Source organism: Desmodus rotundus, chromosome 3 (genome assembly GCF_022682495.2).
Source record: "Desmodus rotundus isolate HL8 chromosome 3, HLdesRot8A.1, whole genome shotgun sequence".
Classification (NCBI taxonomy): Eukaryota; Metazoa; Chordata; class Mammalia; order Chiroptera; family Phyllostomidae; genus Desmodus; species Desmodus rotundus.
Window position 1 is genome coordinate 148146261 of NC_071389.1, and position 13944 is coordinate 148160204.

General features: G+C 41.6%; 1 protein-coding gene across 2 annotated transcripts in view; it reads left to right on the forward strand.

The window, feature by feature from the left end:
* Window positions 1–9922: 9922 nt before the first annotated feature.
* The window catches only part of PTGES3 (prostaglandin E synthase 3), a 28184-nt gene continuing 24162 nt past the window's right edge, over window positions 9923–13944 (forward strand). The window contains exon 1 of one of the 2 annotated variants that reach the window (XM_045184669.3): window positions 9923–10226. In XM_045184669.3, coding sequence (XP_045040604.1) covers window positions 10225–10226 — 2 coding nt within the window. In that variant the 5' untranslated portion in view covers window positions 9923–10224. The remainder of the gene's footprint in view (window positions 10227–13944) is intronic. The other variant, XM_024576256.4, reaches the window with a different exon arrangement.

Genomic DNA, 13944 nt, shown 5'->3' on the forward strand with positions numbered 1-13944 from the left:
CTTCTAAGATTCTCTCCTTATCTTTAATCTTGGGTAATGTAATTATGATGTGCCTTGATGTGTTCCTCCTTGGGTCCAGCTTCTTTGGGACTCTCTGAGCTTCCTGGACTTCCTGGAAGTCTATTTCCTTTGCCAGATTAGGGAAGTTCTCCTTCATTATTTGTTGAAATAAGTTTTCAATTTTTTGCTCTTCCTCTTCTCCTTCTGGCACCCCTATAATTCAGATATTGGAACGTTTCAAGATATCCTGGAGGTTCCTAAGCCTCTCCTCTTTTTTCCGAATTCTTGTTTCTTCATTCTTTTCTGGTTGGATGTTTCTTTCTTCCTTCTGGTCCACACCGTTGATTTGAGTCCCAGTTTCCTTCGCCTCACTATTGGTTCCCTGTACATTTTCCTTTGTCTCTCTTAGCATAGCCTTCATTTTTTCATCTAGTTTTCAACCAAATTCAACCAATTCTGTGAGCTTCTTGATTACCAGTGTTTTGAACTGTGCATCTGATAGGTTGGCTATCTGTTCGCTGCTTAGTTGAATTATTTCTGGAGCTTTGAAGTGTTCTGTCATTTGGGCCTTTTTTTTTTTTTTTTTTTTTTTTTTGCCTTGGTGCTTCTGTTACTTAAAGGGGCGGAGCTTTAGGTGTTCCCTGGGGCGGGGTAACACTGGTTGCTGTGCTGTGATGCTGTATGTGGGGGAGGGGCCGAGAGGGAGTAATGGCGCCTGCTCCACTCTCTGCTGGATTTTAGTCACTCCCTCCACTACCCACAATCAAATTGGGCCCCTCTGGTGCTGGTTCCCGAGTGGGTGGGCTTGTGCACTCTCTAGGCCCCTGTGGGTCTCTCCAACCACCTCTTCCTGTGAGGCTGGGAGTTTCTCCTGCTGCCGCCCCAACCCCCAAGGGTGTTTTCACTCGGAGGTTTGAGGCTTTATTTCCCCAGCGCTGGGCCGCGTGGTCTGCTTCGCTCCCCCAAGGTTAGTCCGGTTTATCTGTGCGTGAATGTGGGGCCACAGGGTCTGCTAGTGGTCTGACTGCCTGCCCCGTTGGTCTCACACTCCACCAGTCTCGGTCCTGCCACGGCCATGCGAGTCCTCTCCACCCTCGCTGCCCGTCTCCGCCCCTCCTACCAGTCTGGATGAATGTTTATTTTTTATCTCCTTGGTGTCGGACTTCTTGCCGTTCGATTTTGTATCAGTTCTGGTTGTGCGAGGAGGCGCAGTGTGTCTAGCTATGCCGCCATCTTGGTTCTTAGAACATTTTCTCTACATTAAGTAGAGAATCATTTACTAGAGCCAGCATACGGGGGGAAAAAAAAATGAACTTTTTGGCCAAACCAATAGTTATTTTTGTCTTTCACCTTGCAGTATCCAGACAAGACATCGTTTTTTAAAGCTACTTAGGGTAGTTTTCATCACTCTTTGAGGGTGACTTTTTAAAAAAATCCTTTTAAAATTTTTCAGTTACAGTTGACATACATTATTAGTTTCAGGTGTAAACCCCAGTGATTAGACATTACATTACTTACTAAATGATCATCCTAATAAATCTCGCACCAATCTGACACCATACATAGTTATTAGAATACTACTAACTATATTCCCTATGTTGTACGTTACATCCCCATGACTATTCTGTAACAACCAATTTGTACTTCTCAATCCCTTCACCTATGTCACGCATCTCCCCAAGATCCCTGCCATCTGGTAATTGTAAAAATATTCTCTGTATCTGTAAGTCTGTTTCTGTTCTGCTTGTTCATTTACTTCATGTTTTAGATTCAATTGTTGATATATATGTATTTATTGCCATTTTACTGTTCATATATTTATCTTTTATTCTTCTTATTAAAAAAGACCCTTTAACATTTCATGTAAAACTGGTTTGGTGGTGGTGAACTCCTCTAGCTTTTTTTTAATCTGTCTTTTGATTCTAAATGATAGCCTTGCTTGGGTAGTGTAATCTTTCTTGGTTGTAGGTCCCTTGTTTTTATCACTTTGGATATTTCTTGCCAATCCTTATGGCCTGCAAAGTTTCTGTTGAGAAATCAGCTAACAGTCTTATGGGAGCTCCCTTATAGGTAACTAACTGCTTTCCTCTTGCTTCTTTTAGGATTCTCTCCCTATCTTTAATCTTGGGTAACTTAATGATGATGTGCCTTGGTCTTTTCCTCTTTGGGTTCATCTCATTTGGGACTCTATGTGCTTCCTGGGACTTGTATGTCTATTTCCTTCACCAAGTTAGGGAAATTTTCTGTCATCATTTCTTCAAATAGGCTTTCAATTTCTTGCTCTCTCCTCTCCTTCCAGCATCCACATGATGTGAATGTTAGTATACTTGAAGTTTCCCAGAGGCTCCTTACACTATCCTCTGTTTTTATTATTATTACTTTTAGTTTTTGCTTTTCTGATTGGGTGTTTTTTTGCTTCTTTATACAGTGGTACCTTGGTACTCATTATTCATTCATTCCAGAACTCATGATGAGGGCCAAAACAGACAAGTACCAAATGTTCACAAGCTGCCACAAGGCTGACGTGCCAACCTCTGTTTCATCGTGAGAGAGGGGAGCTAAGTGACAAGAAAGCAGAGTGCTGAAACATTTTTTTCTCATCAAAATGTGACAAGTACAGGGTTTGACAAGGTTTGAAGCTGATGAGTACTGAGATATGACTGTATTCCAAATCACTGATTTGGTTCTCAGTTTCATCTTCTCTACTGTTGATTACCTATAAATTACTCATTTCAGCTAGTATATCCTTCATTTCTGACTGGCACTTTTTTATGCTGTTGAAGTTCTCACTAAATTCATTGAATATCCTTAAAACCAATGTTTTGAATCCTGCACCTAGTAGATTGCTTGTCTCCATTTTGTTTAGTTCCTTTTCTGGAGTTTTTTTCTGTTTTCCTTTTGGACATTTCTTTCTTCCCTTATTTTGACAGCCTTCCTGTGTTTGTTTCTATGAATTAGGTAGAGCTGCTATGTCTCCTGGACTTTGTAGAGAGGACTTAGTAGGTGTTCTGTAGGGTCCAGTGGCACAGCCTCCCTGATCACCCAAGCTGGGCACTCAAGGTGCACCCCCAGCCCATGTGGGCTATGTACAGCCTCCTCTTGTAGTTGAGCCTTGATTGCTGTTGGCACTCAATGGGAAAGATTTACCCCCGGGCCAATCAGCTCCAAGGACCAGCTGCAACCACCAACCTCTGACTACTATGGAGGATCAGCTGTGCAGATCCCCACCACACAGAGCAGGACTTATTTAAGCAGGGTTCTTGAGTATGTCGTGCGTGGAGGTTTTTTGGTAGTGGTGCTTCAACATAGTGTGAAACCCTCCACTGTACATGCTGGCTCTGGGGCCTCTTGGGAGGTACAGGCCAAGGTTAGCCACCACCTGTGTTCTGCCTGGGGCCCCCTAGAATGAGCTACAAAGCAATTTAAAGATGCTTGCTACTTGTGCTGGGCTTGGAGGTGCCCAGGTGAGGTCAAGCTGTGAACCAAGGCTGGATGCTGCTGTTGCTGGGCCTGGGGCCATTTAGCAAAAGATACAGGTCATGTGGAGGCCAGATACTGCTTGAGAGATTTTAGGAAAATCTGAAGCATGACCCAAGACAGGCCATTTGTATGGAAAAGCCACTGGAAACAGCTTGCGTGGGCCCAAAAGTTGGGTGAAGCAAAGCCTCAGGGAACCACCGGGTCAGGGCAAACAGTGTGAGCCAGGTTAATGGAGCCTCAGATATGGCACCTGCCTGTCAGCTCTGTGGGACAGGGCCTCAATCAACTGAGCCACACCAGCCAGGGACAGAGTGTCCTTTTTAAATTACATGTTACCTGATTGTACCACACACTAGCTCTTGTAATTTATTGCCTCTTCGTGTAAGTTACTTCTATTCCATTCCTTTAAATTTTAGGTCCTGGCTCTCTATCACTCTTTCCAGGCACAACTATCAGAATTCTTGGTGATTCAATATTCCTTCTTTACCTTGGCATTTTAAGTCTGAGATCAGGTACCAGCATGGTTGGGTTCTGCTGAAAGCCCTCATCTAGGTTGCAGGCTGCTGATTTTTCACTGTATCCCCCCATAGCGGAAAGAGGGAAACAGAGAGTCTTCTCTGGAGTCCCTTCTACAAGGGAACTAATACCATTTGTGAGGGATCCACCCTCATGACCTAATTACTTCCCAAAGTCCCTGCCTATTAATACCATCACAATAGGTGTTAGGATTTCAACACATGAATTTGTGGGGAACACAAATATTCAGTCCACTGCAAGTCCAAAACTGTAACATTTCAAGATTAGAATACACTACACAAGAGACCTTCCTTAAAGTCAAGCCTTGCCCTGGCAGGTTAGCTCAGTTGGTTAAGGCATCATCCTGATGTGCCAAGGTTGCTGGTTTGATCCCCAGTCAGGGCACATACAAGAGGCAACCAATAAATGCAAAAATAAATGGAACAATAAATCAATGTTTCTCTCTCCCTTCCTCTCTCTAAAAAAATCAATAAATAAAAAACAAGAAAAAAAAAGGCAAACCTTGAAGTTTTCTGTATGTAAAGGAATTTAAAAACTATTCATATACTAGTTTAAAAACTCTCAGACTTACTTTCATCCCCTTCCCACTTTCTAAGCCTTTCTTTCTTCTGCCTTTTGTCTTCTCCTGCCTCATACCAGACCTTGTTCTCTCAGTTATCCCATACCCTCATTCCTAAGGAAGCCATAACAATGAAACCTATCCCCAACTACTTTTAAATATATACTTATCATTAAATTTTTTCCTTCCTCCTCCATTTGTCCCTTTTAGTCTCAGCTAATGACATCACATGCCATCCAATCTCCCAACTACAAACCTACTTATGTCGTCTCCCTTTTCTAACTGGTCTTCAAGTTCAGAAATTTATCAAAATTTTGGTTAGCTTTTCTCTTCACTCCCACAGCTACTGCTTTAGTTCTGGGTCTACTGTCTTACCTAAACTACCACAGTTGGTGTATCTGCACTCTTTCTCCACTCCAGATGGCAAATTCCATAAACTTTTTTTAGCAACTACTATGTATGTGCCTAGCCCTGAAAACACAAAGACAAATATGACACCAGTCCCTATACTCAAAAAACTTATCCAACCACATATAGCATCAGTCTCATTAAAAACTTCTCTTGTTGCCAGTAGAATTACGGTAAGTTCAGTCTCCTTAAGCAGGTACATAAAGCCTTTCACCATCTGGCCTGAACTCACCTCTCCAGCCTTCTCTCCCACTACTCTCCTTTACTTAGTCTCTGCTAAGCTCCAGTTACACTGTACTTTGCACATATCGATGAAAATCCCATTGCTCTGCTCTATATAGTCTATATTTTCTGCCTGGAACACCCTCTTTTGCTTCTCACCATTGGCCTTGGAAAAATTTATTCAGCCTTAGAAACTCAGTTTTGTTTTTTTCTTTTTAGAAATTATTATTTTTTTAATTAATTTATTTATTTTTATTCAGTTACAATTGTCTGCACTTTCTCCTCTCCCCTCCACCCCACCCCAGCCAGTCCCACCTCCCTCCCCCACCTCTACCCTCCCCCTAGAACCTCAGCTCTTAATCATTACCCCTCTTTGAGGCTTTCCCAGACTCCTCTTAGTTCTTCAGGTTGCTGTTCCCGCAGTACTGTTTATTGCTCTACTACTCGCTGCAATGAGTTATAATTTATCTATTTACTTCTTTCCTTTTTCTATAAGACAATTCCTGGAGGGCAGGAACAATGTTGTTCTGTAGTATCATGATAGGCTCCAAATTCTAAATGTTTTTTTAATGAATCTCTTAGCACTTGGCCTTCCCTTATTTCCCTCTAATATTACATAGCCCTTATTTCCTAAAAAAGGGAGCATTAAAAAGTCTGGTGAACAACTAAAAAAAATCAAAAGAAAGAAGTCCCCTTAGCTTGAAACTAATCCTATGTCTCTCCATTATCCCATTCTATACTCAGATACCCTACAAGGTGGTGAATGAAATGGTGTTAATGTCCTTTCAAAGTCTAATCTCTGAATGTGTATGCAAACTTCTTTTGGTCACTTCCTATAACATACAATGGAAAGAGCACAATGAAATACTTATGGCAGAGTTACCCAAGAATTGTAATACATTCTCTTTCATGAAGACAATGAAATTAAAAAACTTTACTGATTTCTCTGATCTCACAAACTATTGCTAATTTACATGGAAGTAAGCATATATCATTCTTTTTATAGTCTTATTTTTTATAATATGAACTCCATGTGTGTATATACATGCTATAAATTGATGTTTGGGGTAGAAGACCATTTTTAGATTTCAATATATTTCATTTTAAAAAGTAAATTAACTTTTTTTTAAAGCCTCTTCATTCACTTAGAGCTGTTCATGCTTTTGTCAGTACAGAGACTAGTAGCAAAATTCAGAATATGAAAAAGCTCAACACAAGACAGTCATTTTAACCCTTTCCATTACTGTCAAACCAGACTAAGGGGGTATGCTGTATGCTTCGAAATTGTGGGGAGATAATGGCATCACAAAACAAAGTAATTTAACTTGCTACATGTGACATTTATATTTAGCTAGTTCATGTTCCCCTTAAACTTTATGATCAATTTCTTATTCCCTATACCTGGAATAGATCACTACTTTGCCCCCTCTTTCCCTTTATTTGCCTTACAAATACAAAATTAATAACCTCTAAGTTCTTCTTAGAAAACCTCTCATAAAACTAGACTATTCTCATCTATTATAATTGTAAAACTTTACAAAATTGCTCATGTCGATCAATAAAGTTCTTTTTTGCTATCAGTGATTGTGGACACATTTAAATTGCCCTCAGAAAAATATCAGGGAAAAGGCAGATGCTCTAATAAGAATCGAAAAATTGTTTTTGCACTCCTTTAACTAATTTTGAAAATTGGCCTGGGAAATTTTTCCTCTTAGGAGATTGTCAGGATTAAACTTGTGAAATTGTATCTAATACTTGCCAAGTATTTGCTGATTTCTGCCAATTCAGGTTGCTGATTTCTCTTCCAAAAATCCTGACACTAACTTTGTATGTCTGAATCCAGATTTGGCCCCCTACTTGAAACATGCTTGTTAGTGAATGTGAAGGAAAAAACCAAACCTGGTGCAACTTGGGTTCCCACCTAATGATTGAGATAACATGCAAAGGCATGGGTAAACCTATTACAAATTACAGTATTTGTGAAACTTCTAGGTGAGAAGCCATTTCCAAAGTTACACTAACATGAAATCCCTTGAAATGTGTCCAACACGGGTAGTAAACTATGAATTAGGATGCAAGGGGTCTGAATTTTCAAAAATTTCTTGTGTGAAAGGCAGTTTTTCCCACAGCACTTCTGATAAGGGAAATTACCAGTTACTGTTTAGAGTTGAAATCTTCTAAATCCTATCTTCAATTTAGTTCCTTCATTTTCAGTTCACCTTAAACGTTGTTACCAAATTAATCTTTCTAGAACACAAGTTTTAATCCCCTTCAAAGCAGTAAGTTGAGAACAGTTAGCCTGATATTCAGTGCCACCAATATTTGGTTGTGACCAACCTTCAAAACCTTACTTAACTTATTCCCCTGCACTTTGAATTACCTAGGCCAGGGGTTGGTAAATTACAACCTGTAGTCCAAATCCAGAAGGCTGACAATTTTTGTATGGCCTGACTGGTAAAAATGATTTTTATACTTTTAAAGATTCGGAAAAGGTTATTTAGTGACATGAACATAAATTTAAATTTCAGCATTCTTAATTTTTTTTAACACAGCTACTTTTACTTATTGACACATTTTCTATTGTTGATTTCATGCTAAAATACCTGCCCCTTTAAGAGCAACTTTGCCAGCCCCTAACCTAGATATACTTGTTTCTCTTTCTTCATCTACCAAGATTTCTGCCTAGAATGTACTACTCCCACTCATTTCTGCTGTCACCTCTATGAGGTGTCAAAGTATAATTTTCAAAAAAATTTAAAACATGAGATCTGGCTACTGTGGCTCAGTGGATTGTGTGCCCACCTGGGAGGGAACCAAGGGGTCCGGGGTTGAATCCTACTTAGGGCATGTGCCTGGGTTGCAGGCCAGATCCCAGTGTAGGGTGCACAAGAGGCAACCACACATTGATTGCCTCTCCCTCTCTTCCTCCCTCCTCTCTCTAAAAATAAAATATATTTTTTTAATTTAAAACATGATTCTCCCACAAATACTGGGTTGTGAGCCAAACACTTAACTCATTGACAAAACCAGTAAGATGGCAAAGCTGGTTCCAGGAGCACTTAAGGAAGTAGGTTTTTATAGGCATAAAAATAATAATTAGAATAAGGTTATAGGTTAAACAAAACTGTCATACAAAGCAATAAAAGTAACTGGGATTAGCCTTTTTTTAAAAAAAGATTTTATTTCTTTTTAGAGAGAGAAAGAGGGAGGGAGAAACATGTATAAGATACACAATTTCCTCTTGCAAGCTCCACTGGGAATCTGGGCAGCAACTCAGGCACAGGCCCCGACCTGGAATCAAACCATCGACACTTCGGTTAGGGGGCTAGCACTCAATCTACCGAGCCACACCAGCCAGGGCGAGGTTTGCTCTTCTATCAGAAATGTACAACTTAACAAGTAAATTCACAACGTCTGAACTCCACTCAAATAATAGAGTCACAGATACCTTCTCCTAGAGAATAATCCTTGGGCAGGCAGGTTAAACTTGTCCCAATATGGACTTAAAGGTCATCTCTCCACTCTGCCTTATTTCCATGTTTTGGTTAATTTTCCTTAATAAGGTCTATTTTAATCCTTCCAGTCAATATTGACTTCTCCTCCTTTTATGCTCCCATTACTTTTTGTATTTCCACTATCCTGATTTGTGTATCTTATTTTCCCCAACAGGCAGTAGGCTCCTTAAAATCAGTATTTAAGAGATGAGATTTAACCTTCCTTTTTTTTTAACGGGATTTGAGCATAGGATCTAATGTTCTAGTTCCTAATACCTGCCTCAGACAGCACAGACACTAAGTCCTTAATGCTGAATATGAAGTTCCCCCTTTCCAAAACGACTTATGGCACTTTCTATAAATCTACCTTGTGTTCTAACTAGCAGTACATTGGTGTATTTCACTATTCCACTGTTACATTGCCTTCCAGAATAAGCAGGTACCGTTTTAGTTCTCTTGGTTACTATCCCTCTTTGTAGCCTAACCCAGTGCCTTGCATAAAGTTTTAGTTCCAGAGAGCCGTGGACCACTGATGGGGCATTCCCCTCCCCCCGCACTGACGTGCCTGGAGTCACGAGTGTCCTGGCCGCTATAACCATTCCCACAAAGTTCGACTCCCCACTCACTGTCTCGCCTACAGCACTAATCTCTCAAACAGGGGCCGACCCCAGCCCCCAATAGCAAATGTCCCTTCTCAGCCAAAGACCTCAAATTTCTGCTGCCCCTGGACCTGTCCCCAACCTTCAGAAAAATGAGAGCGGACCAGGCCTTCGATTCTGAAGTTAACGGTTTTCTGCAACTATCACCAGCCCAGGCAATCTTTTCCCATCTTTTTTGCGGTGGAATGTTTCCTCTGTGGGCTGGCTTGCTCCCTGAAGAATAACCAAACCCCCATTTCACTTTACAAGCCTCCCGGCTCCGCGCATCCCTCCGCCTCAGCCTTCCTCCCGCTGTCAACGCAGCAGTTTCTCGGGAAGATGGCCCACAGCGCGTGGATGGGCGTTTGGAGAGCCAACGGTCTCCAACACGAGCAGAGAGCGCGGGAAGAGAGGCGGGAACTAGTCACGTCCCAGGGAGCAGACGAAGGGAGGGGCCAGCGCCAGGAAGGATCGCGAAGAGTTGGGAGGCCCCGCCCTTTCCGTAGATATCTCTAGAAAGCCGCGCAGCAGCCCGAAAACAAAGAGTGCGCAGGCGCGGCGGCAGGGCCCGGGCATTTTGCTGCGTCACCAGCCGCCGCCCGGTCTCGGCAGCCCTCGCTTGCACGCACGCACGTTCGCTTTCCGTCCTCGCGCCCCTTTTCCTACACTTTCCTCTTCTCCTCGATCGGAGGAGCCGCTCTGTCCGCGCGGTGCATTCTGGGGAGCCAGGTCGAGCCAGCCGCTGCCGCCGTTCGCTGAGGGAAGCGAGAAGAGGCCGCATCAGGGAGAAAACGCCGGAGTCTCCACCGGAGTTTAGTCCACTGCCCTGCAGCTGCCGCCGGAGAGGCCCGCCCACCCATTCACCCGTCCCCCTGCCCCGTTCACGATGTGAGTGCGACACCCCGCCAAGAAAAGGTCGCCGCAGCGGGAGGCCGAGGCCGAGGCCGCGCTGGGGGCTGCCGGGAAGCCGCCCCCTCCCCTCCCCCGCTTTCGGTCCTTCGGCTTTCTCTCCTCAATGGTGGCAGTACTTCTAGCCTGGGGGTGGGAGGGCCATTATCTTTATTGCGGTTACCGTTGGCTGGAGGACTTATTTCGTCCAGATGTCCGATTTCCCCCACCTGTAAACCGTCCCTCAGCTTCCCCCTGCTGGAGATCTCACTCTTCCCCCTTGGCAGCCCGGGTTACTCCTAACTCTCCGAACTTAGCCTTAGGCCTTAATATCCTGGGAGCTTTTTGCCTTGCGGTGCCCTGGAGGCGCGGACCCTCCTGAATTGCCACTTCGTTTCTTCGGCAGTCTGGCTCTGCCGCCCTGCACCAGGCCCTGGGCCAAGTGCACCTGTGGTGGGTGCTACCAGAGGCTGGTGGTGCTCCTCGTAGAGCACCACGCGGGCCTCTGAGCGACAGGGACTGCTAGGCAGCTGGAGGTCGGCCATACCGGCAACCGCAGCTTATTTCCGTCGTGGGTGTCGTGATTTCTCGAGTGGGTCTTTCCAAGCCCTCTCCTAACTCCGATCTCTCGAAGAGAGTGAAGGTTGCCAAAACTCAGCCTTGTCTCTGGCAGCGAGGAGTTACCGTAGAGCAGGTAGTTCCCCACGTGTCGAGTCGAAAGATCGTTGTGGATGTGTTCGGTTTTCAACTTAAGGGGAAGTTTCATTATCCTATATTAATTTAGAGACGAAATAGGTTTGTTATTTTCTTGTTTTCTTAAAGAGCTTAAATTTGTTTACTACGGATTCTTTAGCAATCTTTGCTTTATTACGATAAAGGAGAATCTTAGTGATTGTAACCAAATCAGAATTCTTGGCATTGCCACTTCCAGACCTTAAACATTATATTCGGTAAAAGCTTTACCTTTTCAAATGTGAGTACTGCCGGTTTTATAGTTTTTTGTTTCTTGTTTTTAACTGCTCCCTGAAAGTTATGTGTGGATAGCAATTGAAGCAGAACAATTTTTATTCCTATAAAAAGTAATGCACTTTCGTCCTGGCTGGTGTGGGTCAGTGGATTGAGCACTGGCCTGCTAACCAGAGGGTCACAGGTTCAATTGCCAGTCAGGGCACATGCCTGATTTTCAGACCCGGTCCCCAGTTGGGGGCATGTGAGAGGCAACCACACATTGATGTTTCTCTCCCTCTCTTTCTCCTTCCCTTCCCCTCTCTAAAAATAAATAAAAACCTTTAAAAAAAAAAAGTAATGCACTTTCAAGGGTTTACTTAATAAATAATAATATTGACGGTGAGTATATTGGGCTAGAATTCAAAATAGAAAGGATACACCCATCCAGGTGATGTCGGAGAACAAGCCTCAAGAAGTATATGTGTATTACTGTAGTCTTCACCTACTATACTAGAATTTTAGGAGGAATTTTCCCCAAAATATGATATTTAATAGAAGATTTCAATTTATATAAAATAGCTTTTGTTTTTCCTTTCAAAATCTATTCCAAATAATGCAGCAGGATTGTCCATCTTAAAATACCAACGAGTAGAAAGGGAATCCTCAGATGAAGTGTTACCAATTTTTAAGACTAATGTAGCCAAAAAGTATCTTTTTACAAAGAAATACCCTTGTTTAATATAGTTTGGAATAGCAACACTTTTGGGAGGTCATTTTAAATAGGTAAGAAACGTTAAGCTTCTGAATAGATTTAAAAAGTTAGATGAAAAGTGTAACAATCCCTATTCCAAAAAGCAGTCTATATAGTTTCAAGAACGCTACTTTCAAAAAGAGTGTTTTGAAGAGAACAGATAAACCTCATTTTTAAAAATATTTAATCTATGCCACCTTGCAAATTACTTAGAGGCTATTATTGTACTAATGACTTGAATGAATTTACAAGATGAATATTATGAGTCAGTTATTTGAGTTGGAAAAAACCTTTAATGGGTCATCCAGTCCGAGGAAGAATCTGGCTGGTAAGGATTCATTTTGTTACTGTCTGCTCTAAGCATTTTTTTAAACATGGAGAGAGACATGCTAGATAGGGTTTTAAGGTCTATTTTTTCTTTCTTGAATGCTTGAAGTTTTGACTAGTAGTTTACATAAAAGTTCTCAGCCTCTCACCTATCTTGGAGAAGTCTGGGATTTTAGGACATTCCTCCAGCTTTTAAGACCTGCACAACCAACTGTGGGGGTTGGTGGGGGTGGAGGATGGTGCTTTTTAAAACATTTATTTAATATTTAAAAATTAAGTATATTTTATTGATTATGCTGTTAAAGTTGTCCCATTTTTTTTCCCCTTTGCCCCACTCTGCTCAGTAACCCTATTCCCTCCAGCAGTCCTGCTCTCTTAGTTCATGTTCATGGGTCATACATATAAGTTCTTTTTTTTTTTTTAACTGTTGCAGTTGTATCTAAGTTGGACCCATTAACAATAGATAAAAAGTAAAATATTGTATTAGTTTTGAGCTATTTGAAGTATTTTTGTCTTGTGCTTCAATTATTAAATTGTCTAGAAACATACTGTGATTGCCCCTAAATTGGTTGAAATCTTTGTCATCACTCAGCTTTGTGAGACTGAGTCCCCAAAATAAAATGATCAGTCTTTAGCCTCCAGAACAATTTGTAATTGTGAGTATATGGTTAATTTCTGAAAGTTAAGGAAGAGTTACCATGATGGCATTTGTTAAGTGTTGATTTCCTAACCAGTGTAGCTTGGCAACTGGATTCTCCCCCCCCCTCTGCCCGCCCCCTTACTTAGTTAGACTTTAACTAGAAGGCAGTAGAAACTGGAATTGACAAATCACTATAGTGCAGACCAGTATGTACTCTATTAAGATTTTTATGTGTAATTGTACTTCCTAGCTTTAAAATGTAGAAGCCTTATCATTTCGGGGGCTTAGGTGGTTAGTGATTATCACTTTCTGGAAAAGTAACAGTTTAGAATCAACCTGGCTCTTAAATGCCTAAGATCGTATTTGTTCTTAGTTCTTCAATTGAAAATTGTTGTATTTGGTGTATTTTGCCACAGAAATAATGAAGTTTGTTGTAGTAAACTTTTCATTTACTGTATAGATTGGCAGTGACAGATTTTAAATTGAGGCTGACTTTCCCACTTCCCAAGGACATTTACTTTAAAGCTTACCTTGAGCAATGTCCTTCTCCGTGTTGTATTCCAAAGCCAAATAAAATGTGCTTTCATGGATTTTCTGTGCAATAGTAATCTTGACACTTAGTCATACTTTATTGCTATAAACTGTTTTATGTCAGGGCTCTTTCCAACTCAGTATGTTTAATTATTTTGTTTGAAATCATCTAGTCACAAACAGATGTGATTTTTTAAAAATACTAAATTTCAGGATCTAGTTCTTCAAATATCAGTCCATGCAATGCTAATTAGTATAAGGGGCTGTGCCCAGTTGGATTGAACCTTATTCAGAAACTGGGCATTCCTGAAAGAGGGCTTATTGTTTTCCAGGAAGAATAATTTTTCAGGTGGTCTTTTTCCAGATAAATACATCTTTGTGGTTCAGTTTTCTTACCTAATGTAACTACTGCTGTTAAAACCTGCACTACTTTGGTAATGGAGCTCTGAGGGTCTAAAATTTGTAATGGAGGCAGTGAGAGATTGATCTTGTTGTGAGGAAAAATAATTTTGTCTGCTTTG